The sequence below is a fragment of the Somniosus microcephalus genome, chromosome 12, assembly GCF_052327205.1.
Source record: "Somniosus microcephalus isolate GS21.2 chromosome 12, FLI_Smic_1.0, whole genome shotgun sequence".
NCBI classification, from domain to species: Eukaryota; Metazoa; Chordata; class Chondrichthyes; order Squaliformes; family Somniosidae; genus Somniosus; species Somniosus microcephalus.
In genome coordinates this window covers 68,803,261-68,828,125 of record NC_140998.1, presented here as the reverse complement: position 1 = coordinate 68,828,125, position 24,865 = coordinate 68,803,261, and the positions used below count along the sequence as shown (strand labels likewise).

At 47.4% G+C, this 24,865-nt stretch overlaps 1 protein-coding gene across 1 annotated transcript in view; it reads right to left on the bottom strand.

Moving 5' to 3' along the window:
- The window catches only part of LOC147109266 (tumor necrosis factor alpha-induced protein 2-like), a 67,586-nt gene extending 51,653 nt beyond the window's left edge, over positions 1 to 15,933 (bottom strand). Inside the window, exons 1-2 of the mRNA XM_086004182.1 lie at positions 15,838 to 15,933; positions 15,480 to 15,595 (exon numbers count right to left, since the gene is read on the bottom strand). Coding sequence (XP_085860308.1) covers positions 15,480 to 15,595; positions 15,838 to 15,933 — 212 coding nt within the window. The remainder of the gene's footprint in view (positions 1 to 15,479; positions 15,596 to 15,837) is intronic.
- Between the last annotated feature and the right edge of the window lie 8,932 nt (positions 15,934 to 24,865).

The following is a 24,865-nucleotide window of genomic DNA, read 5'->3' as shown; positions in this document are numbered from 1 at the left end:
AGGTTCTAGTTGGCCTTTCATTCATGCCTTGAAATTGCCGGTTCTCCACGTCCCTTCTGATGTTGGGCTTGATCAAATCCAGCTGGCATCTTAGGCTTCTATTGAAGAACATCATGGCGGGAGTTTGGTTTGTGACCATGTGTTGCATTCCTGTATGCGAACAAGAAGTTATCCACCTTGTGCTGAAGTTTTATGTCTTCATTACCCATGGCCTTTATGGCCTTCTTGAAAGACTGGACAAACCTTTCAGCCAATCCATTGGTGGCGGGATGGTATGGGGCGGATGTGTAGTGCTTAACCCCATTGTTTTTTAAGAACTTCCTGCATTCTTCGGACACAAATTGCGGTCCATTATCAGAACAGATCTGTTCCGGCAGCCCATTCCTGGCAAATATGGCCCTTAATACTGTGATGGTTTTTTCCGTGGTGGTAGAGGACATCTTTATTACCTCCGGCCACTTGGAGTGTGCATCAACCGCGATTAAGAACATTGAGTCCATAAATGGACCAGCAAAGTCGATGTGTACCCTTTGCCAGGGAGATGAGGGCCACTCCCATGGATGTAGAGGGGCTTGGGGTGGAGCGTTTTGGACCTTCTGGCATCCTAGGCAGCTCTTGGTCATTTCTTCGATGTCTCCATCGATACCTGGCCACCATACAAACGCCCTGGCTAGGTTCTTCACTTTCACTCCACCCAGATGCCCCTCGTGAAGCTCCTTTAGCACTTTATCCTGGAGTTTGGGTGGAATCACCACTCTGGATCCACACATCAAGGTCCCTCGGCACACTGACGGCTGTTCTCCTCTTTGTGAGAATGCTGGCAACAGTGGTTCGCCATGTGCTGGCCATCCCTTCACTGTTAAATCGTAGACTCGTGAGAGTCGGGTCATTTCTAGTTTCCCTTTCAATGGCAGAATTTGTTATTGGTAGACATTCGACTATGGTAGAGTGGAAAATCTCCACTGGGTCTACGGTAGGTGCTTCTTCTACCGTTGGCAACGGTAGGCGCGATAACCCGTCAGCATTCCCATACTGTTTTGATCCTTTGTATTCTATGTTGTATTGCTGTGCCCCTAGAAAAAGGGGCCACCTCTGTAACCTTTGCGCTGTCACAATGGGAACACCCTTTTTAGGATTGAATATGGAGATGAGGGGTTGATGGTCAGTCAACAAGGTAAATTTTTGTCCGTGTAGGTAATGGTTGAATTTCTTCACTCCCCATACCAGGCTGAGTGCTTCCCTGTCGATTTGGGCATAGTTACGCTCAGCTTTTGCGTCGCGCTCATTGAACTCCGCTATCGGCCATTCTGAGCCATCAGGGAATTTATGTGATAATACTGCGCCTACGCCGTAAGGGGATGCATCGCACGCTAGTCTGATTGGCAGTGATGGGTTGTAATGAGCCAAAACTTCTTTGGACGTGATTAAGTCTTTGCATTTATGGAAGGCACGTTTACAGTCTTTGCTCCATTTCCAAATTACTCCTGTTTGTAGCAGTTCATTAAGAGGGTGTAGAAGAGTTGATAAGTTCGGTAAAAATTTATGATAATTTATTAATCCCAGGAACGACCTTAATTGTGAAACATTTTCAGGTGCTGGGGCTTTTATGACCGCTTCAATTTTTTCAGGTGACTTATGCAACCCTTCCTTATTAATTATGTGGCCACAATATGATATTTGATTTTGGAAAAATTTGCACTTGGGGCGATTTGCTCATAGGCCCCGTTCTCTCAGCCTAGTGAGCACCTGCTCCAAATTGGCAAGTGCTCGTTGTCGTTTTCTCCTGTTACAAGGATGTCGTCTAGGTAGCATTGAGTCCCCGGAATCTCTTGGAGGACTTGCTCCATAGCTCTTTGCCAGATAGCTGGAGCGGATGCTACTCCGAAAACCAGTCGATTGTACTGGTACAGACCTTTGTTTATTTATCGTGAGATTTTTTAGAGGCCTCTTCAACCTCCATCTGTAGATATGCCTGTGCCAAGTCAATTTTGGTGAAACGTTTCCCTCCGGATAGTGAGGCAAAAATATCTTCTATCCTCAGAAGAGGATACTGTACCGTGTGAAGGACTGGGTTTACAGTCACCTTGAAGTCTCCACAGATGTGAATTTTTCTCTGTTCTTCAGATTTATCATTATTCAATGCTTTCTTCATGACTGGAATGATGGGTGTTGCCCACTCGCTCCAATCTATTTTGGATAATACGCCTGCCTTTTCCAAATTCTCCAGCTCTGCCTCGACTGCTGGACGAATTGCGTATGGCACCGGTCTTGCCTTAAAAAACTTGGGAATTGCTGCATCTTCCACTTTTATTGAGGCGGTGATGCCTTTCAAGGTTCCTAGTTTCTCTTGAAACACTTCTTTGGCGTTGGCCAAGATGTCTTTTAATCGTTCAGGTATGACGTCATCATCATTTTTTTTCTTACTGGTCACAGTCTGTGCCTGAATGGAGTGCCAGTCTAAACGTATTTTCCTGATCCATTCACATCCCAACAGCGGTGGACCACCATCTTGTAGAATGTATAAATACAACTTTTGTATTTCCTTACCGTTGCATACAACAGGCACCCTTATTTTTCCTTTTGGGGTATACTTTCTGCCCCGTATATGATTTCAAGATAATGGATGTGTCTTTTAAGGTATATGCGGAAATAGCCGCTCGTAATCCCGTCGATTTATGACGGTCAGAGCTGATCCTGTATCTAGCTCCATTTTAACTGGGGACCCCGCTATCGTGAGGGTAACCCAAATGGTCTGGTAATCATCTTTGGCAATTACATTATGTAATTTGAGACAGCTTAGTCTCTTGTTTTCGGAGTCACTATCGCTCTTCTGGTCTTCGGAGCTACTGTCCGTCATCATTTGTACTTTTTAAAAAAAAATTCCTGTCTGTGGATTTTTTTTGTCCAGATCGGCATACCCGTGCAATGTGTCCAATCTTTCCGCATTGCCTGCATGCTTTGTCCTTGAACCAGCAGTCCCTCTGGTCATGGGTGGATCTGCCGCAGCAATAACATGTCTCTCAACCCTGTGTCATTTCATGGGTGCCGAAGTCCTGTGTCTTTTGTTGTATTTCTGCAGCTCCTCTTGCGGCTGCTTCGTATGATACAGCCATACTGAAAGCCTTGTCCAGTGTTAAATCTTTTTCAGAAAGCAGCCTTTTCTGTGTTCCTTCACTTAGGAGACCGCAGATGAATTTGTCTCGAAAATAATCTGCTAGTCCTGCCCCGAATTGGCAGTATTTTGATAGCTTTCTTAATTTGGTGAGGTAATCTGCGTTACTTTCATTCTTGTGTTGATTTTCTCTTGAAGAATTTGAATCGTTCCGCTATCAGCAGCGGTGTTGGGTTTAAGTGCTCCTGTAGGGTATCAACAATTTCTTTAAAATTCTTGTCCTTTGGTTTGGCTGGAGTCATTAAATTTCGTAACAGCCCGTATGTCTTTGCGCCCATTGGATTTGGCAGTACTGAAGCTTTTTTTTCATCTTCTACTCCATTTGCGGTGCAATATACCTCCACTCTTTCCACATATGTGGTCCAATCCTCTATCTCGTTATCAAAAGCATCAATATTGCCAGACTTAAGCATCCTAGAAATAAAATGGCACTTCCCGCGCTTTTCTTTCTTTTCTGCAGAAAAGATATGGCGCTTCCTGCGCTTCCCCACCGCTGCTGCCGATGACGACGCTGTTTCTCGTGGTTCCCGTTCTTTCTATTTATTTATTTACAGTTGGAGACTCGTTCCCGCCGGACTCTCTCTCTAGGTCTGAACGCCGACCTGCTTGCAGCGCCGGCCGTCTCCCGAGTGCTCCCTCCCCGTCTGTTACTGCTTGCCTCCGCTTTCGCTGCTTGGCCCAGCTGTAGAGCCAGCCGCTGGAGCCCCAGCCCGATGCCCAGGAAGGATTATTGCAGTACCTGCTACCAGCTCGGCTAGCTGTTGAAACCACAGCCCTTTTTCTTGAATTTTCTTCAACTTTGGACGCCAGAGGAATCGATGTCCTTGAGGTGCTGCTGAATTGCAGGTAAGTCCGTTTCCAATTCGTCGCCACTGTTGTGTCTGTGTGTTGATAGAGACACTGAAGACAGGAGTTGGTTTCATAGTTCCCCTCCAGACTTTGTTTAGTAAACACCTAACGGATACAACACAATATACAGGCTTATATAGCCCGAGTGGCCATTACCGGCATTACAGTACACCTGGGGCTCTTAAAGGCACATACACTACACAAACGAAATAGCCGAGGAGAAAAAGGCATCGGTATTGCTAAATTTAATGGGCGCAAGAACGTACGGCCTATTGCGGGACCTGATTACTCCAGCCAAACCGAAGGCGAAGAGTTTTAACAAAATTGTTGCTATCCTACAGGAACACCTAAATCCTACACCGCTGCTGATAGCAGAAAGATTTAAATTCCACAGGAGAAATCAGCATAAAAATGAGAGCAATGCTGATTACCTTACGGAACTACGCAAGCTACCAAAGCACTGCCAGTTCGGAGCAGGACTGGCAGATACCTTACGGGACAAATTTGTCTGTGGACTCCTGAGTGAAGGAACCCAGAAGAGGTTACTCTCAGAGAAAGAGCTGACGCTAGATAAGGCTTTCAGCGTGGCACTATCATACGAAGCAGCAGCAAGGGGAGCTGCGGAAATACAACAAAAGCCATAGGAATACGGCACCCACAAAATGACATGGGGATTTGCAAAATGTTATCGCTGCGGCAGAACAAATCATGACCAGAAGGACTGCTGGTCCAAGGACAAAATATGCAGGCAATGCGGAAAGATGGGACACATTGCACGAGTTTGCAGGTCTGGGAAGAAGACCAACAACAACAAAAAGGCTACTAAGGAACCATACAAGAAAGTACAAAAGATGACGGACAGTAGTTCCGAAGACCAGATCAGTGATAGTGAATCCGGGAACAAGAGACTAAGCTGTCTCAAACTTCACAACGTAATCGCAAAAGAGGATCACCGAACCATTTGGGTCACCCTCACGATAGCAGGGTCCCAATTAAAAAAGAATTGGATACAGGATCAGCTCTAACCGTCATGAATCGACGAGACTACGAGCGGCTATTCTCACACATACCCTTGAGAGAGACATCCATTGTCTTGAGGACGTATACGGGGCTAAAAGTATACCCCAGAGGAAAAATAAGGGTGCCTGTCGAATACAACGGCAAGAAAATACGGAGATTGTATCTCTACATTCTGCAAGATGGTGGACCACCATTATTGGGACGTGAATGGATCAGAAAGATAAGTTTAGACTGGCACTCCATTCAGGCACTGACGGTGGCTGGTACAAAGGATGATGACGTCACTCCTGGACGATTGTCAACAATCTTAGCTGACGCCAAAGAGGTATTTCAACAAGAACTGGGCACTCTTAAAGGCGTAACCACCTCAATAAAAATAGAGGAGAATGCAATTCCCAAGTTTTTCAAAGCAAAACCGGTACCATATGCAATTCGCCCAGCCGTCGAGGCAGAGCTGGAGAAGGCAGGCGTGTTATCTAAAGTAGACTGGAGCGAGTGGGCAACACCCATCGTTCCTGTCATGAAGAAAACGTTAAACGATAAGTCTGAAGAGCCAAGGAAGGTTTGCATTTGTGGGGACTTCAAGGTGACGGTGAACCCAGTCCTTCACACAGTACAGTATCCTCTTCCAAGGATAGAAGATATCTTCGCCTCACTATCTGGAGGGAAGCGTTTTACAAAAATTGACCTAGCACAAGCATATTTGCAGATGGAGGTTGAAGAATCCTCTAGGAAGTATCTCTCGATAAACACTCACAAAGGTCTTTACCAGTATAATCGACTGGTATTCGGAGTAGCATCAGCTCCGGCGATATGGCAAAGAGCGATGGAACAAGTCCTGCAAGGGATTCCGGGGACTCAGTTACTTGGACGACATCCTAGTGACAGGTGAAGATGACAGTGAACACCTTGCCAACTTGGAGCAGGTGCTCACTAGATTACGTGAACATGGGCTACGAGCCAATCGCCCCAAGTGTGAGTTTTTTAAGAAACCGATATCGTATTGCGGCCACGTGATTGATGAAGAGGGGTTGCATAAGTCCCCTGACAAAATTGAAGCGGTAGTTAAGGCTGTAGCGCCTGAATGTGTCGCAACTGAGGTCATTCCTCGGATTGGTGAATTACTACCACAAGCTTTTGCCGAATTGGTCCACAATTCTGCATCTACTGAACACCCTACTACGAACGGGAGTAGCATGGAAATGGAGCGATGAATGCAAGCGGGCCTTTCAGAAGAGTAAGGACCTAATCACTTCAAGAGAAGTATTGGCTTACTACAACCCATCACTACCGATAAGACTGGCGTGTGATGCGTCTCCCTACGGCATTGGGGCGGTACTGTCCCATAAATTCCTTGATGGTTCAGAGAGGCCGATAGCTTTTGCGTCACGCTCGTTAACTTCAGCCGAGCGTAACTACGTCCAGATTGACAGAGGCCCTCAGCCTGGTGTGGGGGGTGAAGAAGTTCAATCGCTACCTGCACGGTCAGAAATTTACTCTACTAACTGATCATCAACCTCTCGTCTCCATTTTCAACCCTCAGAAGGGCGTACCGATAATGACGGCACAACGGTTACAGAGGTGGTCCCTTTTCCTAGGGGCTCACCAATATGACATCGAGTACAAAGGAACTAAACAGCATGGGAATGCTGATGGATTGCCGCGCCTACCGTTGCCGATGGTGGAAGAAGAACTGGCAGTGGATCCAGTGGAGTTATTCCACTCGACTATAGTCGAATGTCTCCCTGTGACGAATGCAAACATAGAAAAGGAAACACGAAATGACCCGACATACTCCTGGGTCTATGATTTAACGGTGAAGGGATGGCCAGCACATGGCGAACCACTGCTGCCAGCATTCTCGCCGAGAAGAGAACAGCTGTCAATGTGCAGAGGAACCTTGATGTGTGGATCCAGAGTAGTAATTCCACCCAAATTGAAGGATAGAGTGCTCAATGAGCTTCATGAGGGTCATCTGGGAGGGGTAAAAATGAAGAACTTAGCCAGGGCGTTTGTGTGGTGGCCGGGAATCGATAGAGAAATCGAAGAGATGACCAAGAGCTGTACAGGATGCCAGAAGGTCCAAAACGCCCCACCACAAGCCCCTCTACATCCATGGGAGTGGCCCTCATCTCCATGGCAAAGGGTGCACATTGATTTTGCTGGTCCCTTTATGGACTCGGTGTTTTTAATTGCGGTGGATGCACATTCAAAGTGGCCAGAGGTAATAAAAATGTCCTCAACCACCACGGAAAAAACGATCACAGTTTTACGAACCATATTCGCCAGGAATGGGCTGCCTGAACAGATTTGCTCTGACAATGGACCACAGTTTGTGTCTGAAGAGTTCTGGAGGTTCTTAAAGAACAATGGTGTTAAGCATTACACATCTGCCCGATATCATCCAGCCACTAATGGATTGGCCGAGAGGTTTGTTCAAACATTCAAGAAGGCTATCAAGGCAATGTGTAATGAAGATATACCCCTACAACACAAGGTGGATAACTTCTTGTTTGCCTACCGGAATGCGACACATGCGGTTACTAACCAAATTCCAGCCATGATCTTCAATCGAAGACTACGATGCCGCTTGGATTTGGTTAAGCCAAACGTCAGAAGAGATGTGGAGAACAGGCAGTTTCAGAATATGAATGAAAGGCCGACCAGGAGCTTTAAGATAGGTCAACCAGTTTTGGCCCGGGACTACCGCACAGAGAAATGGCAGCCAGGAACGATTTGTATACGGCAAGGACCTCTCATGTATACCGTGGACATTGGGGAGAGCATTGTAAGACACCATGCTGACCAGATTCTAGAGTCACTGGAAAACGTCAACTCCACACCACGATCTGATACACCTGACGATGAAACCGAAGTACCAATTGCATCTACCGCAGAATCGGTGATATTGGAAGCAGACGAACCAAACAACGACATTGATCCCGACTCAACCTTACCGGAAGAACCTGATATCCCAAAGAGGCGTTATCCAGACAGAATCAGGAAGCCTCCTCAAAGACTGAACTTATAATTGCTTAACTTCAACCAATGTATCTAGCAACCGTAATTGTAATTAGTTATTATTTAGTTGTTAAATGAATGTTATGTACTGTTTATCTAAAAGGGGAGGAATTGTTGTGTATGTACCTTTAAGGGAATAACTGGTCTCAGACTGCAGTACCGGCAGTGACCACCCCTGTATAAAAGGCCCTAGCAGGCTTCTGTAGTTTCAGTTTCCAGGTTGTCTCCATTCAGTGAAGACTTGTTATAATCCATTCCTGCAGTCCGTGTCTCAATTATACACAGACATAATAGTTACGTCCATGTAATAATCAGACACAGACTGCGGAGAACGGTACAACGGTGTTTACTCAACGTGGCTCAGACTGCAACTGATCTGTACAGATTACTACTCAGTGTTATATAAAAGTGTGGTCACTGCTGGTACTGCAGTATACATGAGCTGCAAAACATAGTTCCCCCCCCTTAAAGGTACATACATTACAATTCCTCCCCTTTTAGATTAACAGTACCATAACACTCATTTAACAATTAAATATCAAACTAATTACAATTAACACTTTTAACATGCAACATTAGCTGAAAATAGTCTACTTATATATTCAGTCTTTGGGGAGGCTTCCTGATCCTTTCTGGATAGCGCCTTTCCCGAGAGTCTTGCTCTTGGTGCGGAGGCGATTCTGGCCCCCTGTCATTGGTTGGTTCTTCAGCTTCCGATGCTACTTTTTCTGGGGTAGATGCGACCTTTACGTCGGGTTCATCACCAGGTACATATGGGCGAGGCATGGGGTTGACTTGTTCCTGTGACTCTAGGATCTGGTCAGCATGGCATCTCTCAATGCTCTCCCCAACGTCCACTGTGTACATTAGTGGGCCCTGCCGTGTGCATATCGTTCCTGGCTGCCATTTTTTTGTTCGGTAGTCGCGGGCCAAGACTGGTTGCCCTACATTGAAGCTCCTTGTTGGCTTCTCATGGATGTGCTGGAATTGCTTACTCTCAACATCTCTTCGCACGTTTGGTCTGAGCAAATCCAGGCGAGATCTTAACCTTCGGTTAAAGAACATCATGGCTGGGGCCTGGTTGGTGACTGCGTGTGTCGCATTTCTGTAGGCTAACAGGAAATTGTCCACCTTGTGCTGCAGCGGAATGTTGTCATTGTACATAGCCTTTATTGTCTTCTTAAAGGTTTGTACGAACCTCTCAGCCAATCCATTTGTGGCTGGATGATACGGGGCGGATGTGTAATGCCTTACCCCATTCTTTTCCAAGAACCTCCGGAACTCTTCGGACACAAACTGTGGTCCATTGTCGGAGCAAATCTGTTCTGGCAAGCCATTCCTGGCAAAAATGGCAGTAGGACTGCAATAGTTTTCTCCGTGGTGGTGGAGGACATTTTGATGACTTCAGGTCATTTCGAGTGCGCATCCACGGCTATTAAGAACATTGAGTCCATGAATGGACCAGCAAAATCAATATGCACCCGTTGCCATGGAGATGAGGGCCACTCCCATGGGTGTAGAGGGGCCTGTGGTGGCGCATTTTGGACTTTCTGGCATCCTGAGCAGCTATTGGTCAGGTCCTCGATTTGTTTATCGATTCCTGGCCACCACACAAGCCCTGGCTAGGCTTTTCATTTTTACCCCTCCCAGATGACCCTCATGAAGCTCATTGAGAACTCTATCCCTTAACTTGGGTGGAATTACCACTCGGGATCCACACATCAAGGTCCCCCGGCACACTGACAGCTGTTCTCTCCTTGTCGAGAATGCTGGCAACAGTGAGTCGCCATGTGCGGGCCATCCCTTCACCGTCAAATCATATACCCGAGACAGTGTCGGGTCATTTCGGGTTTCCTTTTCGATACAAGCGTTAGTTACCGGTAGGTATTCAGCTATAGTTGAATGGAATATTTTGACAGGATCCACTGCTGGTGCTTCCTCCGCAGTAGGCAATGGCAGGCGTGATAGCCCATCAGCATTTCCATGCTATTTTGTGCCCTTATATTCAATCTCATAGTGATGCGCCCCTAGAAAAAGTGACCATCTTTGTAGTCGTTGCGCAGTCATCACCGGAACGCCCTTCTTTGGATTAAAAATGGAGACAAGAGGCTGGTGATCAGTCAGCAAGGTGAATTTCTGCCCGTGCAGATAGTGATTGAACTATTTCACTCCCCACACTAGGCTGAGGGCCTCCCTGTCAATCTGGGCGTAGTTACGCTCGGCTGAGGTTAGTGATCGTGATGCAAAGGCTATTGGCCTCTCTGAGCCATCCGAGAATTTGTGCGACAGCACCGCTCCAATGCCGTAGGGTGACTCATCACATGCCAACCGAATTGGTAATGCTGGGTTGTAATGGGCCAATACCTCTTTCGATGTGATTAGTGTTTTGCTCTTCTGGAAAGCTCGTCTACATTCGTCACTCCACTTCCATGGCACCCCAGTTTGCAGTAGGGTGTTCAGTGGGTGGAGTATTGTAGACAAATTTGGCAAGAACTTATGGTAGTAGTTTACCAGCCCGAGGAACGACCTCAGTTGTGACACATTTTCCGGTGCTGGAGCCTTGACTACTGCCTCAATCTTCTCTGGGGACTTATGTAACCCCTCTTTATCGATAACGTGGCCACAATACGAGATCTGTTTTCTAAAAAACTCGCATTTGGGGCGGTTAGCTCGGAGCCCATATTCCTGCAATCTAGTGAGCACCTGCTCCAGGTTGGCAAGGTGATCACTGTCATTTTCGCCCGTGACCAGGATGTCGTCCAAATAACACTGTGTTCCTGGGATCCCTTGCAGGACTTGTTCCATTGCCCTCTGCCAAATAGCTAGAGCTGATGCTACCCCGAATACCAGCCGATTGTATTGGTAGAGACCTTTATGGGTGTTGATTGTGAGGTATTTCTTTGATGCTTCTTCTACCTCCATTTGCAGATACGCCTGGGCTAGATCAATCTTAGTGAAGCGTTTCCCTCCAGATAGCGAGGCGAAAATATCTTCAATCCGCGGAAGTGGATATTGTACCGTGTGAAGGACCGGGTTCACTGTTACCTTAGTCCCCACAGATGCGAACCTTCCTTGGTTCCCCAGGCGTGCTGCTCAATGACTTTTTCATCACAGGGACGATGGGTGTAGCCCACTCGCTCCAGTCTACCTTGGACAGTACACCTGAACGTTCAGACTCTCCAGCTCTGCTTCGACAGCTGGGCGGATCGCATAAGGTACAGGTCTGGCCTTAAAACATTTTGGGCTTGCGTTTTCTTCAATTTTAATCGTCGCTGTCATGCCTTTTAGTGTTCAGAGTCCTTGCTGGAACACTTCTTTCGCGTCAGTTAGGATCTTTGACAGTCGCCCAGGTGTGACGTCGTCATCCTTTTTGTCAGCCACAGTCAGTGCCTGTATGGAATGCCAGTCCAGTTGTATTTTGCGGATCCATTCACGTCCCAGTAATGGTGGTCCTCCATCTTGCAATACATACAGGTCTAGTTTTGGTGTTTCCTTACCGTTATATATAACGGTCACCCTTATTTTTCCTTTGGGGTAGACTTTTTGCCCCGTGTACGTCTTCAAAATAATTTTTGTGTCTCTCAAGGGTATGTGTGAGAATAGCTGCTCGTAGTCCTGTCGGTTTATGACTGTTAGGGCTGATCCTGTGTCCGATTCCATCTTTACCTGGACTCCTGCTATCTTGAGTGACCCAAATGGTTCGGTGATCCTCTGTTGTGATCACATTATGTAGTTTCAGACAACTCAGTTCCCTGCTTTCGGAGTCGTTATCACTCTTTTTTGTTCGTCTGAACTATTCTCCGTCATCTTATGCACCTTCTTGTACTTTCCTTTGGTCGGTTTCTTATTGCTGGTTTTCTTTCCCGACCTGCAGACTCGTGCTATGTGTCCTACTTTTCCACACTGTCTGTACACTTTGTCTTTGAACCAGCAATCATTGTGGTCGTGTGTTGTTCTGCCGCAGCGATAGCACTTCTCTGTTCCATATGACATTTCGTTTGTGCCATATTCTTGCGGTCTCTGTTGTATCTCTGCAGCGCCCCGTGCTGCTGCTTCACATGATACCGCAATGCTGAAAGCCTTTTCCAGCGTAAGGTCCTTTTCAGATAAAAGCCATTTCTGGGTTCCTTCACTTTGAAGCCCACACACAAACTTGTCCCTTAAGGTATCTGCCAGTCCTGCTCCAAACTGGCAGTGTTTCGATAGTTTGCGCAGTTCTGTTAAATAATCAGCATTGCTTTCATCCTTATGCTGGTTCCGTTTGTGAAACTTGAATCTTTCTGCTATCAGCAGCGGTGTGGGGTTTAAATGTTCCTGTAGTATCGTTACTATGTCTTCAAAACTCTTTTCCATTGGCTTCGTTGGGGTTACTAGATTTTGTAATAAACCATATGTCTTTGCACCCATTAAATTTAACAATACCAACGCTTTCTTGTCATCTGACACCTCATTTGCCTCGCAGTACACCTCTCTGTTCGACATATGTAGTCCAATCTTCAACTTCATTGTCAAATGCGGTGATAATGCCACTCTTCGGCATTTTGGGTGTGGTTTAAAATGGCGTCTCCCGCACTTTCCTTCCTCCCCCGCTGCTGCCGACGCCGCTCCCGGCGGTTCTCGTGGCAATGGCGGCGCCCTGTAGGTTTTGCGCGCTTCTCTCTCTCCCCCTCTCTGACGCTGCTCGGCCCCTGAACACCGGCTGCGCCCTGTGCGCTCTGCCCTCTCTCTCTCTCCCCCGTCGATGCTGCTCGGCCCTTTGCTGTGCCGCTCGGTCGGGCTCTAGCCCGCCGCTGTCCGGGAAGGGTCTGCGCACTACCTGTTGCCAGCCCGTTTCGCTGGACCACCTCGACTGGAAAGCCAAGCCTGGCTCTCGACAGCCTCCCCCGCAATTCTCGAGTCTCTGCTGGATGCCTGGGCGGTTGCCCGTGGTCGACGCCCAAGTCTCTGGCCTTGACCTCCAATCCACTGATCTCCAGGAACGAATCCCCGGGAAGTGATGCAGAGTTGCAGGTAGGTTCAAACCTGCCTCGTCGCCAATGTTACATCCGTGTAATAATCAGACACACACTGTGGAGAACGGTACAACGGTGTTTACTCAACGTGGCTCAGACTGCAACTGATCTGTACAGATTACTACTCAGCGTTATATACAGGTGTGGGTACTGCAGTATACATGAGCTGCAAAACATAGTTTCCCCCCCCTTAAAGGTACATACATTACAAAAATTACTTTTACAACTCTTTCCATTTTTTCCTTACATGCTTCCTCTTTAAACAAATGAAGTACTTGAGGGAGAAATATGCCCTTTGACGATGTTGCCCTGATCCTCCGGTGCGATTGTGCTTCAGAACTTATAAAATTCTAACAGGACTAGACAGATTAGATGCAGGAAGGCTGTTCCCAGAACCGGGGGTCACAGTCTAAGGATAAGGGGTAAGCCATTTAGGACAGAGATGAGGAGGAATTTCTTCACCTAGAGAGTGGTGAACCTGTGGAATTCTCTACCCCAGAAGACAGTTGAGGCCAATTCATTAAATATATTCAAGAAGGACTTGGATATATTTCTTAAGGCTAAGGGGATCAAGGGATATGGGGAGAAAGCAGGGACAGGGTACTGAATTTGGATGATCAGCCATGATCGCATTGAATGGCGGAGCAGGCTCAAGGGGCCAAATGGCCTACTCCTATCTTCTATGTTTCAGAGAATTGGAAATGCCATGGAACAAGAAAGAAGACTGAGGAACCATCACTGTCTCCTGATCAGGAGGAACTACTACCCACCCCAGAGAGTGTACAGGGAGAGGCTGTCATTTGAGATGCTGTCTGAGGAGTTGTGTGTGAGGAGGCTGCGCTTCAGTAAAGAGGCAATCAGCTGACTATGACATGTTGAAGGAGGACCTTCAAACACGCTCTAAGACCTGCACTGCCTTGTCAGTGAACATGAAGGTAACCACAGCATTGAACTTCTTTGCAAGTGGGTCATTTCAGGCAGGCACCGGTGACATTTCCAACATCTCCCAGAGTGCTGCGATGGTCTGCATTCACCAGGTCACAGATGCCATTTTCCGTAGGGCTTCAGAGTCCATAGACTTTGACTTGTCCACTCGCCATCAAAAGGAGAGGGCCCTTGCATTTTATAGCATTGCTGGATTCCCCAAAGTGATTGGGGCTGTCGCTGGAACCCATGTTGCATTGAAGGCACCGCTGGATACACCTGTGACATACATCAACAGGAAGGGGTTTCATTCATTGAATGTCATGATAGTCTGATGTGCACCTCAGGATCCTAAACGTGAATGCAGATCACCGGGGAAGTGCTCACGACTCCTTCGTCCTCCGTAACTTGGACTTATATGGCACCCTCAGCACATTGCTTCCAGGATCCACATGGATATTGGGCGACAAGGGCTACCCGCTAAGACCATGGCTGACTCCCTACTGCAAGACCAATAATGAGGCTCAGGAGAGATACAACCAGGCACACGTGTCCACACGGCAAGTGGTGGAGAGGACAATCGGGGTTCTGAAATCGCGCTTCCAGTGCCTGGACAGGTCAGGGGGAACCTTGCAGTATTCTCCTCTGAAAGTGGCAAGGATTGTGGTGGCCTGTTGTGCTTTGCATAACTTTGCCCTGCAGGAAGCACTGACCCTTAACCCTGCACAGGAGCTCCCTGCTGAAATGGAGGACATGGACGATGCCAATGTGCCTGTGGCCAGGCCTGATGGGGAGGAGCCAAGTGCTGCCAAAAGTAAGGCTGCTCAGGAACTGCTAGTAGCCAACACCTTCACGAGGTGATGATGGTGTCACCTTGTACCTCCCCCTCCCCCAGCAAGGCAAAGAAAGGAACAGACACAATTTAAAGTGAAAGTGAACTTTTATTGCAGCATCAAAGACTTTTGCGGTTCAGCTTTGATGTACATAGCTAGTTAACATTTAAAAGTTATAAACTATTATCTACTTTTCAAACATTTGCAAACCTAATTGTTTTGAATAAAATTTGTAAACAGTTTTAAGTGACTTTTTTGGTTTCTTAGTGCAATAAAGACATTCCAGATGGAAACTAGCTATTTTCTCATTTTCAAACAGTTGTAATTTTAAATATTTTTGCAAATAAAGTTGAAATTTTTTTCAAAGCGACTAGAGGCTGTACTTTTTAAACAAAGGTTACATACACTTTCAGTCACAAATATATATTTCATAAAAGCAATGATAACATTTAAATAAAATGAAACATTACAGAATTGAACGATTTGCCCCCTTGCATCTGTGCCTGAGGGTCAAAGGAGGTGGATTGTGCAAAAGGTGACACCCTACTGTCTCCTGTGCTTTCCCCTTCTCTTCCCCCCCCCCCCCCCCAACCTTGTGACTGGAGCCCTCTGCTGCCAATTGAAAGGGCCCTCTGTGCCATCTCTTGCCCTTCAGCAATTGCCTCCTGACAGGGCTGCTGTTGCTGAAAAGCAACGGTTGCTTGTATCAGGTCTGGCGGAGCTGCTGTCTCGTGGTTCTGCACTGGGAGCAGGTAAGGGCGGTTCTGCAGGAGTCAAAGTAATGGCAGCAGAAATTGACTCAAGCAACTGCAAGAGTTGAACAAGGCTCACTTATCTGATTAAGCACTATATTTTTGCAACTGCAATATTTTTGCAACTGTAATACTATCTAAGTGACATAGTAACATCTTTACCAAAATCAATTCCCTGCCTGATGGCGGCAAGAGAGTCAACTTTCTTCTCATTGAGTACACATCCATTGCCTCAACCCTTCAATCTGTTGCACCTGAGCATCTGTTATTCCGTAGTGTTGAACGTCTTTCTGCTTCTCCCACCTGCTCTGCACTATCAGGTTGGTGACTGGCTGTGGCACGATAGTCATCTATGCCTCGCACCAAGCCAGAGGGGCCAGGAGATGGAGAGTTACTATGCAGCCACCCAAGGTCCATGTCCTCCTCTTCCACTAGCTGACAGCGCAAATTCCTCCTCCTCCTCCACCACCTCACTTCCTGCTCCCACTGCATCTGTAACCCCTTCCCCAATATCCTCTGTGGCCACAGACTCAACGCACTGTTCATCCTGTCTGTGAGAGGTATGCTGTCCACCTGTGGAAAGGGAAACAGTTGCAAAGGTAAAGCATAATCTGCCACATCACAGAAGCTGATATTCAACACACACCTAACATTTTTAAACATATAGCTGGCCAGACCAACTCACCTTTCCTTATCCCAATGCCTGATTGTGCAGCAGCCACTGTACAACCGCTACTCATTCCAAGCAGCTGCTCGACCCTTTCCTCATGCTCGGAAAAATCCCTTAGCGTGACACCACCACCTGTCCGTGCATGTTCTCTAGCGTTAACAATTTTACTCTAAAATGAAAACAGAAAATATGAAATGTCATGAAACCGCAGCTTTTTCTGCAGAGTCCACCCATCTGCATTTGAGGCAGGGACAGAACCTGCTTTGAAGACAGGGTTTTTTTTCCCACTAACTAATTGAAATTTTACAACTCAAACCTGTGGAATCAAGATAAGAGCACAATGGATGGTCGCCTGAGGAAGAGTGTTTGAAGACCAGGACCTAACCCGGCACTAAGCTCATGGTCTACAGAGCAGCAGTGATACCCGCCCTGCTATATGCCTCAGAGGCATAGGCCATGTACAGCAGGCACCTCAAAGCACTGGAGAGGTACCACCAACGCTGCCTCCACAAGATCCTGCAAATCCCTTGGCAGGATAGGTGCACCAACATCAGTGTTCTTGCTCAGGCCAACATTCCTAGCATCGAAGCTTTAACCACGCTCAATCAGCTCCGATGGACGGGTCACATTGTCCGCGTGCCCCATACGAGACTCCCAAAACAAGCGCTCTACTCGGAGCTCCGACACGGCAAGAGAGCCCCAGGTGGGCAGAGGACATGCTTCAAGGACACCCTCAAAGCCTCCTTGAAAAAGTGTAACATCCCCACCGACACCTGGGAATCCCTGCCCCAAGACCGCACAAAGTGGAGGTGTCTCTTCGCCGGGAGCAAGCGGAAGCCAAGCACAGGCAGCGCAAGGAGCGCACGTCAACCCAAGCACCCCACCCACCCGCCCCTTCAACCACCGTCTGCCCCACCTGTGACAGAGACTGTAGGTCCCGCATTGGACTCATCAGTCACTTGCAAACTCATTTTTAACGTGGAAGCAAGTCATCCTCGGTTCCGAGGGAGTGCCTAAGACTGGAGACAATGGATGACCCGGAGCTGGCCCCAAAGCCATAAAATTTTATGGCAAGCCTGGATAATTAAGTCACTTGACAACACACGTGCATCGAACAGCTTTTTAAAACTAGTTCAGTTAAATTTAAATAAATATTACATTTGACTTTTCTAATAACTGTACAAACCATGGCAGATAGCAATAAATCATTAATTTTTTATGGCATTGTTCTGCTGTCCGAGGAATGGTGGAGTTCGTGCTGACGGCCTGGGCAACTTCTGACCAAGCTTCATCTGTCCTTTGCGTGGCGCCCTGGACTTCTCATTCCCAAGGGTCCGCGGGTGCTTCGCCTCAACCTCATTGAGGAATGTGCTTGTACTGTCCTCCCTACGTGTATGTGTCTGTACGCAGTTAGACAGCCAGCCAAACTCCTTTCAATAACGACATGGGAGTCAGGATGTAGCGTCCAAGCTCCGGTGTTTAATAATGTCACACTTGCATGAGGTCAATGAAACAATACAAATCAGTTGCATTGGGTTGGAGTAAAACTGAGAAAGAAAAAAGAAAGAAATGCACCTTGTTACATACATGAGATATAACTAACATCTAAACATGAATATGTAATGAAACCATTCAACTCACAGGCAATGCTTTCGAAGGCGTAACAATGTAAGATTACAACGGATTAACTTGCAGCACGCTCCATGCTGATGTGACCTCTTTGTTTGCTTTCACTATACTACTTCCTGTTGAGTGACCCTACTGGCCATTTCCATTTACTGCCACCTACTGGCGGCAACAAAACGAAACTCCTGCAATTATAAGGCAGAACACTCCCCGCCTGGCGTCTATTAGATGCCACTACTTATAAAACATACAGAACTGTGGAATCAATAACACTCAGTCCTCCTTAGGTAAGAGGAGTACGACCTCTGAGATGGGTCTGAAGAACTTTTTGACCGTCCCTTGAACAGTGGCCTTCACCTCTATCTTTCGCACCCTGTCGTCTTTGCTGGGGAAGACAGGGGTGACACGACCCATAGGCCACTCATTGCGGGATACTTGGCTTTCTTTCAGTAAGACAATGTCACCTTCTCGGAGACTCCGACGAGCCTCGTTCCACTTCCGCCAGCTTTGCAAAGTGGGAAGGTACTCGGTGCGCCAGCGGCTCCAGAACTTACTGGCCAAGGCTTGTACTCTTCTCCACTGGCTCTTCAGGAGGTCTTTGTCAGTGAAGTCTCCAGGAGGAGTGGGTACACAGCCCTTCTGTGTGAGTAACATGTTTGGAGTCAAAAGGGGAATGGTGAATCTGGATCGGAAGAAACAGGAACAAGGGGCCTCGCATTAATGATTGCTGACACTTCAGCTATGAAGGTGCACAGCACTTCGTGCGTCAGCTGAGGTGGTCTGTTCTGTCGCAACATTGAGTCCAGAATGCGCTGCGACACTCCAATCATGCGCTCCCATGCACCACCCATGTGTGAAGCATGTGGATGATTAAATTCCCATGTGCAACCTTGCTGGCTTAGGTATGTCAGGATGCTTGGCCTTTGGTTATGTTCATTCCCTAACTCTAGCTCTCGACAGGCTCCAATGAAATTTGTTCCACAGTCGGATCTTAGCTGCTTTGCTGGCCCGCGGATGGCGAAGAATCTTCGTAATGCATTAATGCAGCTGGACGTGTCCATGGACTTGATCACTTCTATATGCACAGCTCTTGTGCTCATACAAGTGAATAGCATAGCCCAGCGTTTGCTATGAGCGGCGCCTCCTCTGGTGCGGTGAGTAGTGATAGTCCAAGGGCCAAAAACATCCAGGCCGACGTATGAAAATGGTGGCGATGAACTAAGTCATTCCGGAGGCAGATCAGCCATCTTCTGCTCCTCCGTTCTCCATCTGAGCTTTCTGCATGTGACGCATTGGTGTAAGACAGATCCAATCAACCGTTTGCCACTGACAATCCACAAGCCGGCTGCTCGAATGGCTCCCTCAGTGAACTGGCGGCCCTGGCGTTCTATCAGTACATGGTGGTGTCTTGTGAGCAATGTTGTGATGTGGCTTTGATGTGGCAGGACAACAGGACTCCTTTCTTGCAAGCTCAGTTCTGCATGCGTCAGCCGTCCTCCAATTCTGATGAGGCCGTCATTCAAAACTGGATTCAGTTTCCACAGTGAACTGGTCTTGGTAATGGTTCTTTTTTCAGCAAGTGCTCTGTACTCCTCAGAGTATGCCTGAATTTGAACTGACCTGATGATAATGTTCTCAGCTGCAGCCAACTCGTCTGGGGAACGAGGCTTCCTGCACCAGTGCCAACCTCTGCATTTGTTTGACGAGCTGCCAGGATCGGACTTGTGAGAGCGAGCCACATGGATTAAGAAAGCTATGGCTCTAACGAGCGATTGCCAGGTTGAAAAGCGTTCAAAGCGCTCGCAGGTAAGTAGGCTCTCTTGGTTGTGAGTCATTAAGCTGATCACATGAGGACGGACCTCCACATCTAGATCTATGCTGACGAGCTTGAATGACTCTTGTGCCGTATGGTCAGCTTGGTCAGGTTTGTGTAAGAAAGCTGGCCCAGTAAACCACATTGTATTGGAGAGCTGGGAGGCAGGCACTGACCTGGTGGCGAGGTCAGCTGTATTCAGCTCTGTGGGCACATATTGCCACTGGTCGGGGCATGTTGATTGTCTTATTCGCTGAACTCTGTTGTGTACATATATGAAGAATCTCTTTGACTCATTGGAGATGTAACCGAGCACAACTTTGCTGTCACAGTAGAATTTCACTGCATCAAGCTTGAAATCTATCTCATCCAGGATGAGATCCGCCATCTCCACCACTAATACTGCAGCGCATAACTCCAGGCGTGGTATGGTGGGCTCTGGTCAGGGTGGCAACTTCGCCTTTCCCAGGGCAAATCCCACGTTGCTTTGGCCCTCATCATCCAGGGATCTCAGGTAGGCTACCGCGCCAACAGACACTGCAAAGGTGAAGGTGTCAGATTCAATTTCCAACGTAAACCAAGGCTTAGCTGGGCTGGCATGGTTTCGTCGCTGAGGTCTAAGTCTTTAATGCCCTTGGCGAGATCCTCAGCTGGAAAGGCCTTCATCACTGCTACACTGTTTGAGGCAATTTTGTGCAGCCTCAGGTTGGACTGTGCTAATGAAGCTTGAGTTCGCTTCAGCAGGTTGATGGCTTCTGCTTCTGAAGGTAAGGATATGAGGCCATCATCAACATAAAAATGTCTCTCCACAAACTGTCTTGTGTCTTTTCCATGCTCGTGTTCTCCCTCTTTGGCTGCACTTCTGAGCCCAAAGAATGAAAAAAATGTTTTCAGGACTTTTAAATCTCTTTAAATTGCTTCAAATCTCTTTAAAACTATTTAAGATTCTTCCAATCCATGTAAAAGTCTTTAAAAGTTTCTAAAAGTTTGCAAAAGATTCAAAAAACGATAAATAAGCAATGTACCATGCAGTTCTGCAGCTACTTCCAGTTTCCAATGCTTCTGAACAGTTGAAAAAAATCAGGGGTGTGGCCTATGCAAATACAACTTTTGAGGGCGGGTCTCCCCTACGCTCGACGCCCTAGGCTCCGTGCATGCTGCGCTCCTAGGCGGTGTGACGTCAGACGCTGCCCAGGAGTCCTCAGGATTACAACGCAACCTTACGCGGGCCCAGAGCATTAAGGTTGGTGCGGTTCTTTTTTGCAGGTCGGGGGCTTCTGCCCGTAGGAAGCCTCCGAGCGGAATATCCGGGTCAATATACATATAACTGAACAATGGTACATTGAAAGAGCATTGTAAAACAGGAGTTGTAATGGCTTGAAAAACCAAGACACTGCTGGGGCTGGGCTCTGCTGAAATACACAGAAACTAGATTGAAAAGGTAGCAAAGCAGACAGATTGGGAAGAGGCCTACATGCAGAACTATAGTTCTTCAATAGTTTAATGACTGTGGAAACATACAGAAGGGGAAGAACTGTGTACGGTCTGGTGGCTCAAGAGGATGGTTGGGTGTAAGCCAGTGATGGGTCCAGTGGAGGTCCTATAGGTTTGAATTGAAACTAATGGCATAAGAAGGGGACCCTAGCAAGGGTTAAGCGTAGAAGGCTTGAGAAGAACTCTGGGAATTCTAGGAGACAGTCAGGACGGGGGCACGGGCCGGAGGGTGCAGACATCTCGTCATGACTTTTACCGAATACATAACCAGGTAGTATAATTATTCATTATACCTTGTAAACTGCTGCTTAAGATACAGTCATAGAGTCATAGAGTTATACAGCACGGATAGAGGCCCTTCAGCCCATCGTGTCCGCGCCGGCCATCACGCCCTGTCTAATCTAATCCCATATTCCAGCATTTGGTCCGTAGCCTTGTATGCTATGGCATTTCAAGTGTTCATCCAAATGCTTCTTGAATGTTGTGAGGGTTCCAGCCTCCACAACCCTTTCAGGCAGTGAGTTCCAGACTCCAAACACCCTCTGGGTGAAAAAGTTCTTTCTCAAATCCCCTCTAAACCTCCCGCCCTTTACCTTGAATCTATGCCCCCTAGTTATTGACCCTTCTACTAAGGGAAAAAGCTCCTTAGTATCCATCCTATCTATGCCCCTCATAATTATGTACACCTCAATCATGTCCCCCCTCAGCCTCCTCTGCTCCAAGGAAAACAAACCCAATCTGCCCAGTCTCTCTTCATAGCTGAAGCGTTCCAGCCCTGGTAGCATCCTGGTGAATCTCCTCTGCACCCTCTCCAAAGCTATCACATCTTTCCTGTAGTGTGGCGACCAGAACTGCACACAGTATTCCAGCTGTGGCCTAACCAGTGTTTTATACAGCTCCATCATAACCTCCTTGCTCTTATATTCTATGCCTCAGCTAATGAAGGCAAGTATCCCATATGCCTTTTTTACCACCTTATCCACCTGTTCCGCCGCCTTCAGGGATCTGTGTACTTGCACACCCAGATCCCTCTGACCCTCCGTCTTGCCTAGGGTTTTACCATTCATTGTGTATTCCTTTGCCTTGTTAGTCCCCCCAAAGTGCATCACCTCGCACTTTTCCGGGTTAAATTCCATTTGCCACTGTTCCGCCCATCTGACCAACCCATCTATATCGTCCTGCAGACTGAGACTACCCTCCTCGCTATTTACCACCCTACCAATTTTTGTATCATCCGCAAACTTACTGATCATACCTTTTACATTCATATCCAAGTCATTAATGTAGACCACAAACAACAAGGGACCCAGCACCGATCCCTGTGGTACCCCACTGGCCACAGGCTTCCAGTCACAAAAACAACCTTCGACCATCACCCTCTGCCTTCTGCCACTAAGCCAGTTTTGTATCCAACGTGCCAAGGCACCCTGGATTCCATGGGCTCTTACCTTCTTGACCAGTCTCCTGTGCGGGACTTTATCGAAGGCCTTACTGAAATCCATGTATACCACATCCACTGCGTTACCCTCATCCACACACCTAGTCACCCCCTCAAAAAATTCAATCAAATTAGTCAGACATGATCTTCCCTTGACAAAGCCATGTTGACTATCCCTGATTAATCCTTGCCTCTCCAAGTGGAGACTAATTTTGTCCCTCAGAATTTTTTCCAATAATTTTCCCACCACTGATGTTAGGCTCACTGGCCTGTAGTTCCCTGGTTTTTCCCTACTCCCCTTCTTGAATAATGGTACTACATTAGTGGTTCTCCAGTCCTCTGGCACATCCCCTGTGGCCAGAGAGGTTCTGAATATGTGTGTTAGAGCCCCCGCAATCTCTTCCTTTGCCTCACACAGCAGCCTGGGATACATTTAGTCCGGGCCTGGGGATTTATCCATTTTTAGGCCTGCTAAAACCGCCAATACCTCCTCCCTCTCGATGTTAATATGTTCGAGCATATCACAGTCCCCCCGCCCTATTTCTATGTCTACATCGTCCCTCTCCATAGTGAAAACAGATGCAAAAAATTCATTTAGAACCCCTCCTACATCTTCCGGCTCCACACACAGATTTCCACTTTTGTCCCTAATGGGCCCTATTTTTTCCCTAGTTATCCTCTTACCCTTAATATACTTATAAAACATCTTAGGATTTTCCTTTATTTTGCTCGCCAGTGTTATTTCATGGCCCCTCCTTGATCTCCTAATTTCTTTTTTAAGTATTCCCCTGCACTTTTTGTACTCCTCTAGGGCTTCCTCCGTCTTTAGCCTTTTGTATCTGCCAAAAGCCCACCTTTTTTTTTTAATCCATTCTCGTATATCCCCTGACATCCAGGGTTCCCTGTGGTTTTTGGAACCACCCTTGACCTTTACGGGAACATGTTGCCATTGTATGATCTCAATCTCCCTTCTGAAAGCCTCCCATTGCTCCGATGCGGATTTTCCTACAAGTAGCTGATCCCAGTCCATTTTGGCCAGATCCTGCCTTATCCTATTAAAATCGGCCTTCCCCCAATTTAGAACCTTTATTTCCGGCCCATCCCTGTCCTTTTCCATGACCACCTTAAATCTCACCATATTATGGTCACTGTCACCAAAGTGCTCACCTACTAGCACTTCTTCCACTTGGCCGGCCACATTCCCTAGAATTAGGTCCAGTACCGCCCCCTCTCTTGTAGGACCTTCTACATGCTGGCTCAAAAAGCTCTCCTGGATGTACTTTAAGAATTCTACACCCTCTGTGCCTTTCACACTCTGACTATCCCAGTTAATATTGGGGAAGTTGAAATCCCCCATTACTATTACCCTATTATTTGCACATTTCTCTGAGATTTGCCTACATATCTGTTCCTCTATCTCCCCCTGACTGTTTGGAGGCCTATAGTACACTCCCAGCAAAGTGCTTGCCCCCTTCTTGTTGTATTGATCCTTGCTTGTGCTGAATAAAGTTTAATCACTGCTACCAATACAGGTCAATGGCGAATCATTTGGAATCGAGCCCCCCCCCCCCGCAAAAATTCTCCCAGTAGACTTCCCCATGGTACAGGGTGCCATTGACTGCACGCACATCACTTTGCGGACGCCACATGTCAATTCTACCATGTATTGGAACTGAAAGGGATTCCACTCTCTACATCCAGCTGGTGAGCGACCAAAGGCAGTGAATCATGCAGGTCAATGCCTGGTATCCTGGCAGCAGTCATGATGCTTTCATTCTGCAGCAATCCGCTGTGCCATCTGCACTTGTGTCACCACGGCAAACCAACAGGGTGGCTACTGGGCGACAAGGGCTATACTGGGCAACAAGGGCTATACTGGGCAACAAGGACTATCCGGTGCGCAACCCACTTGCACATGCGCAGCATGCATACAATGAAAGCCATACTGTCACATAAAAAGTAACAGAGCAGAGCACTGGCATGCTGAAATAACGCTTCCACTGCCTGGACCACTCTGGAGGAGCCCTGCAGTACTCGGTAGAGCGAGTGTCAGGATTCGTGGTGGTCTGCTGCACGCTGCACAACCTCGCCATCCTGAGGGGACAGTCCTTGCCACCAGCTATACAGCCATCAGCTGAGGAGGAAGGGAGGAGAAAACCTAGACAGCCCCTTTCTGGCCGGGCTGTCTGAAGAACTAATTTGTGTGCAATACCGGTAACCGTAACCCCAATTCCCCATTCA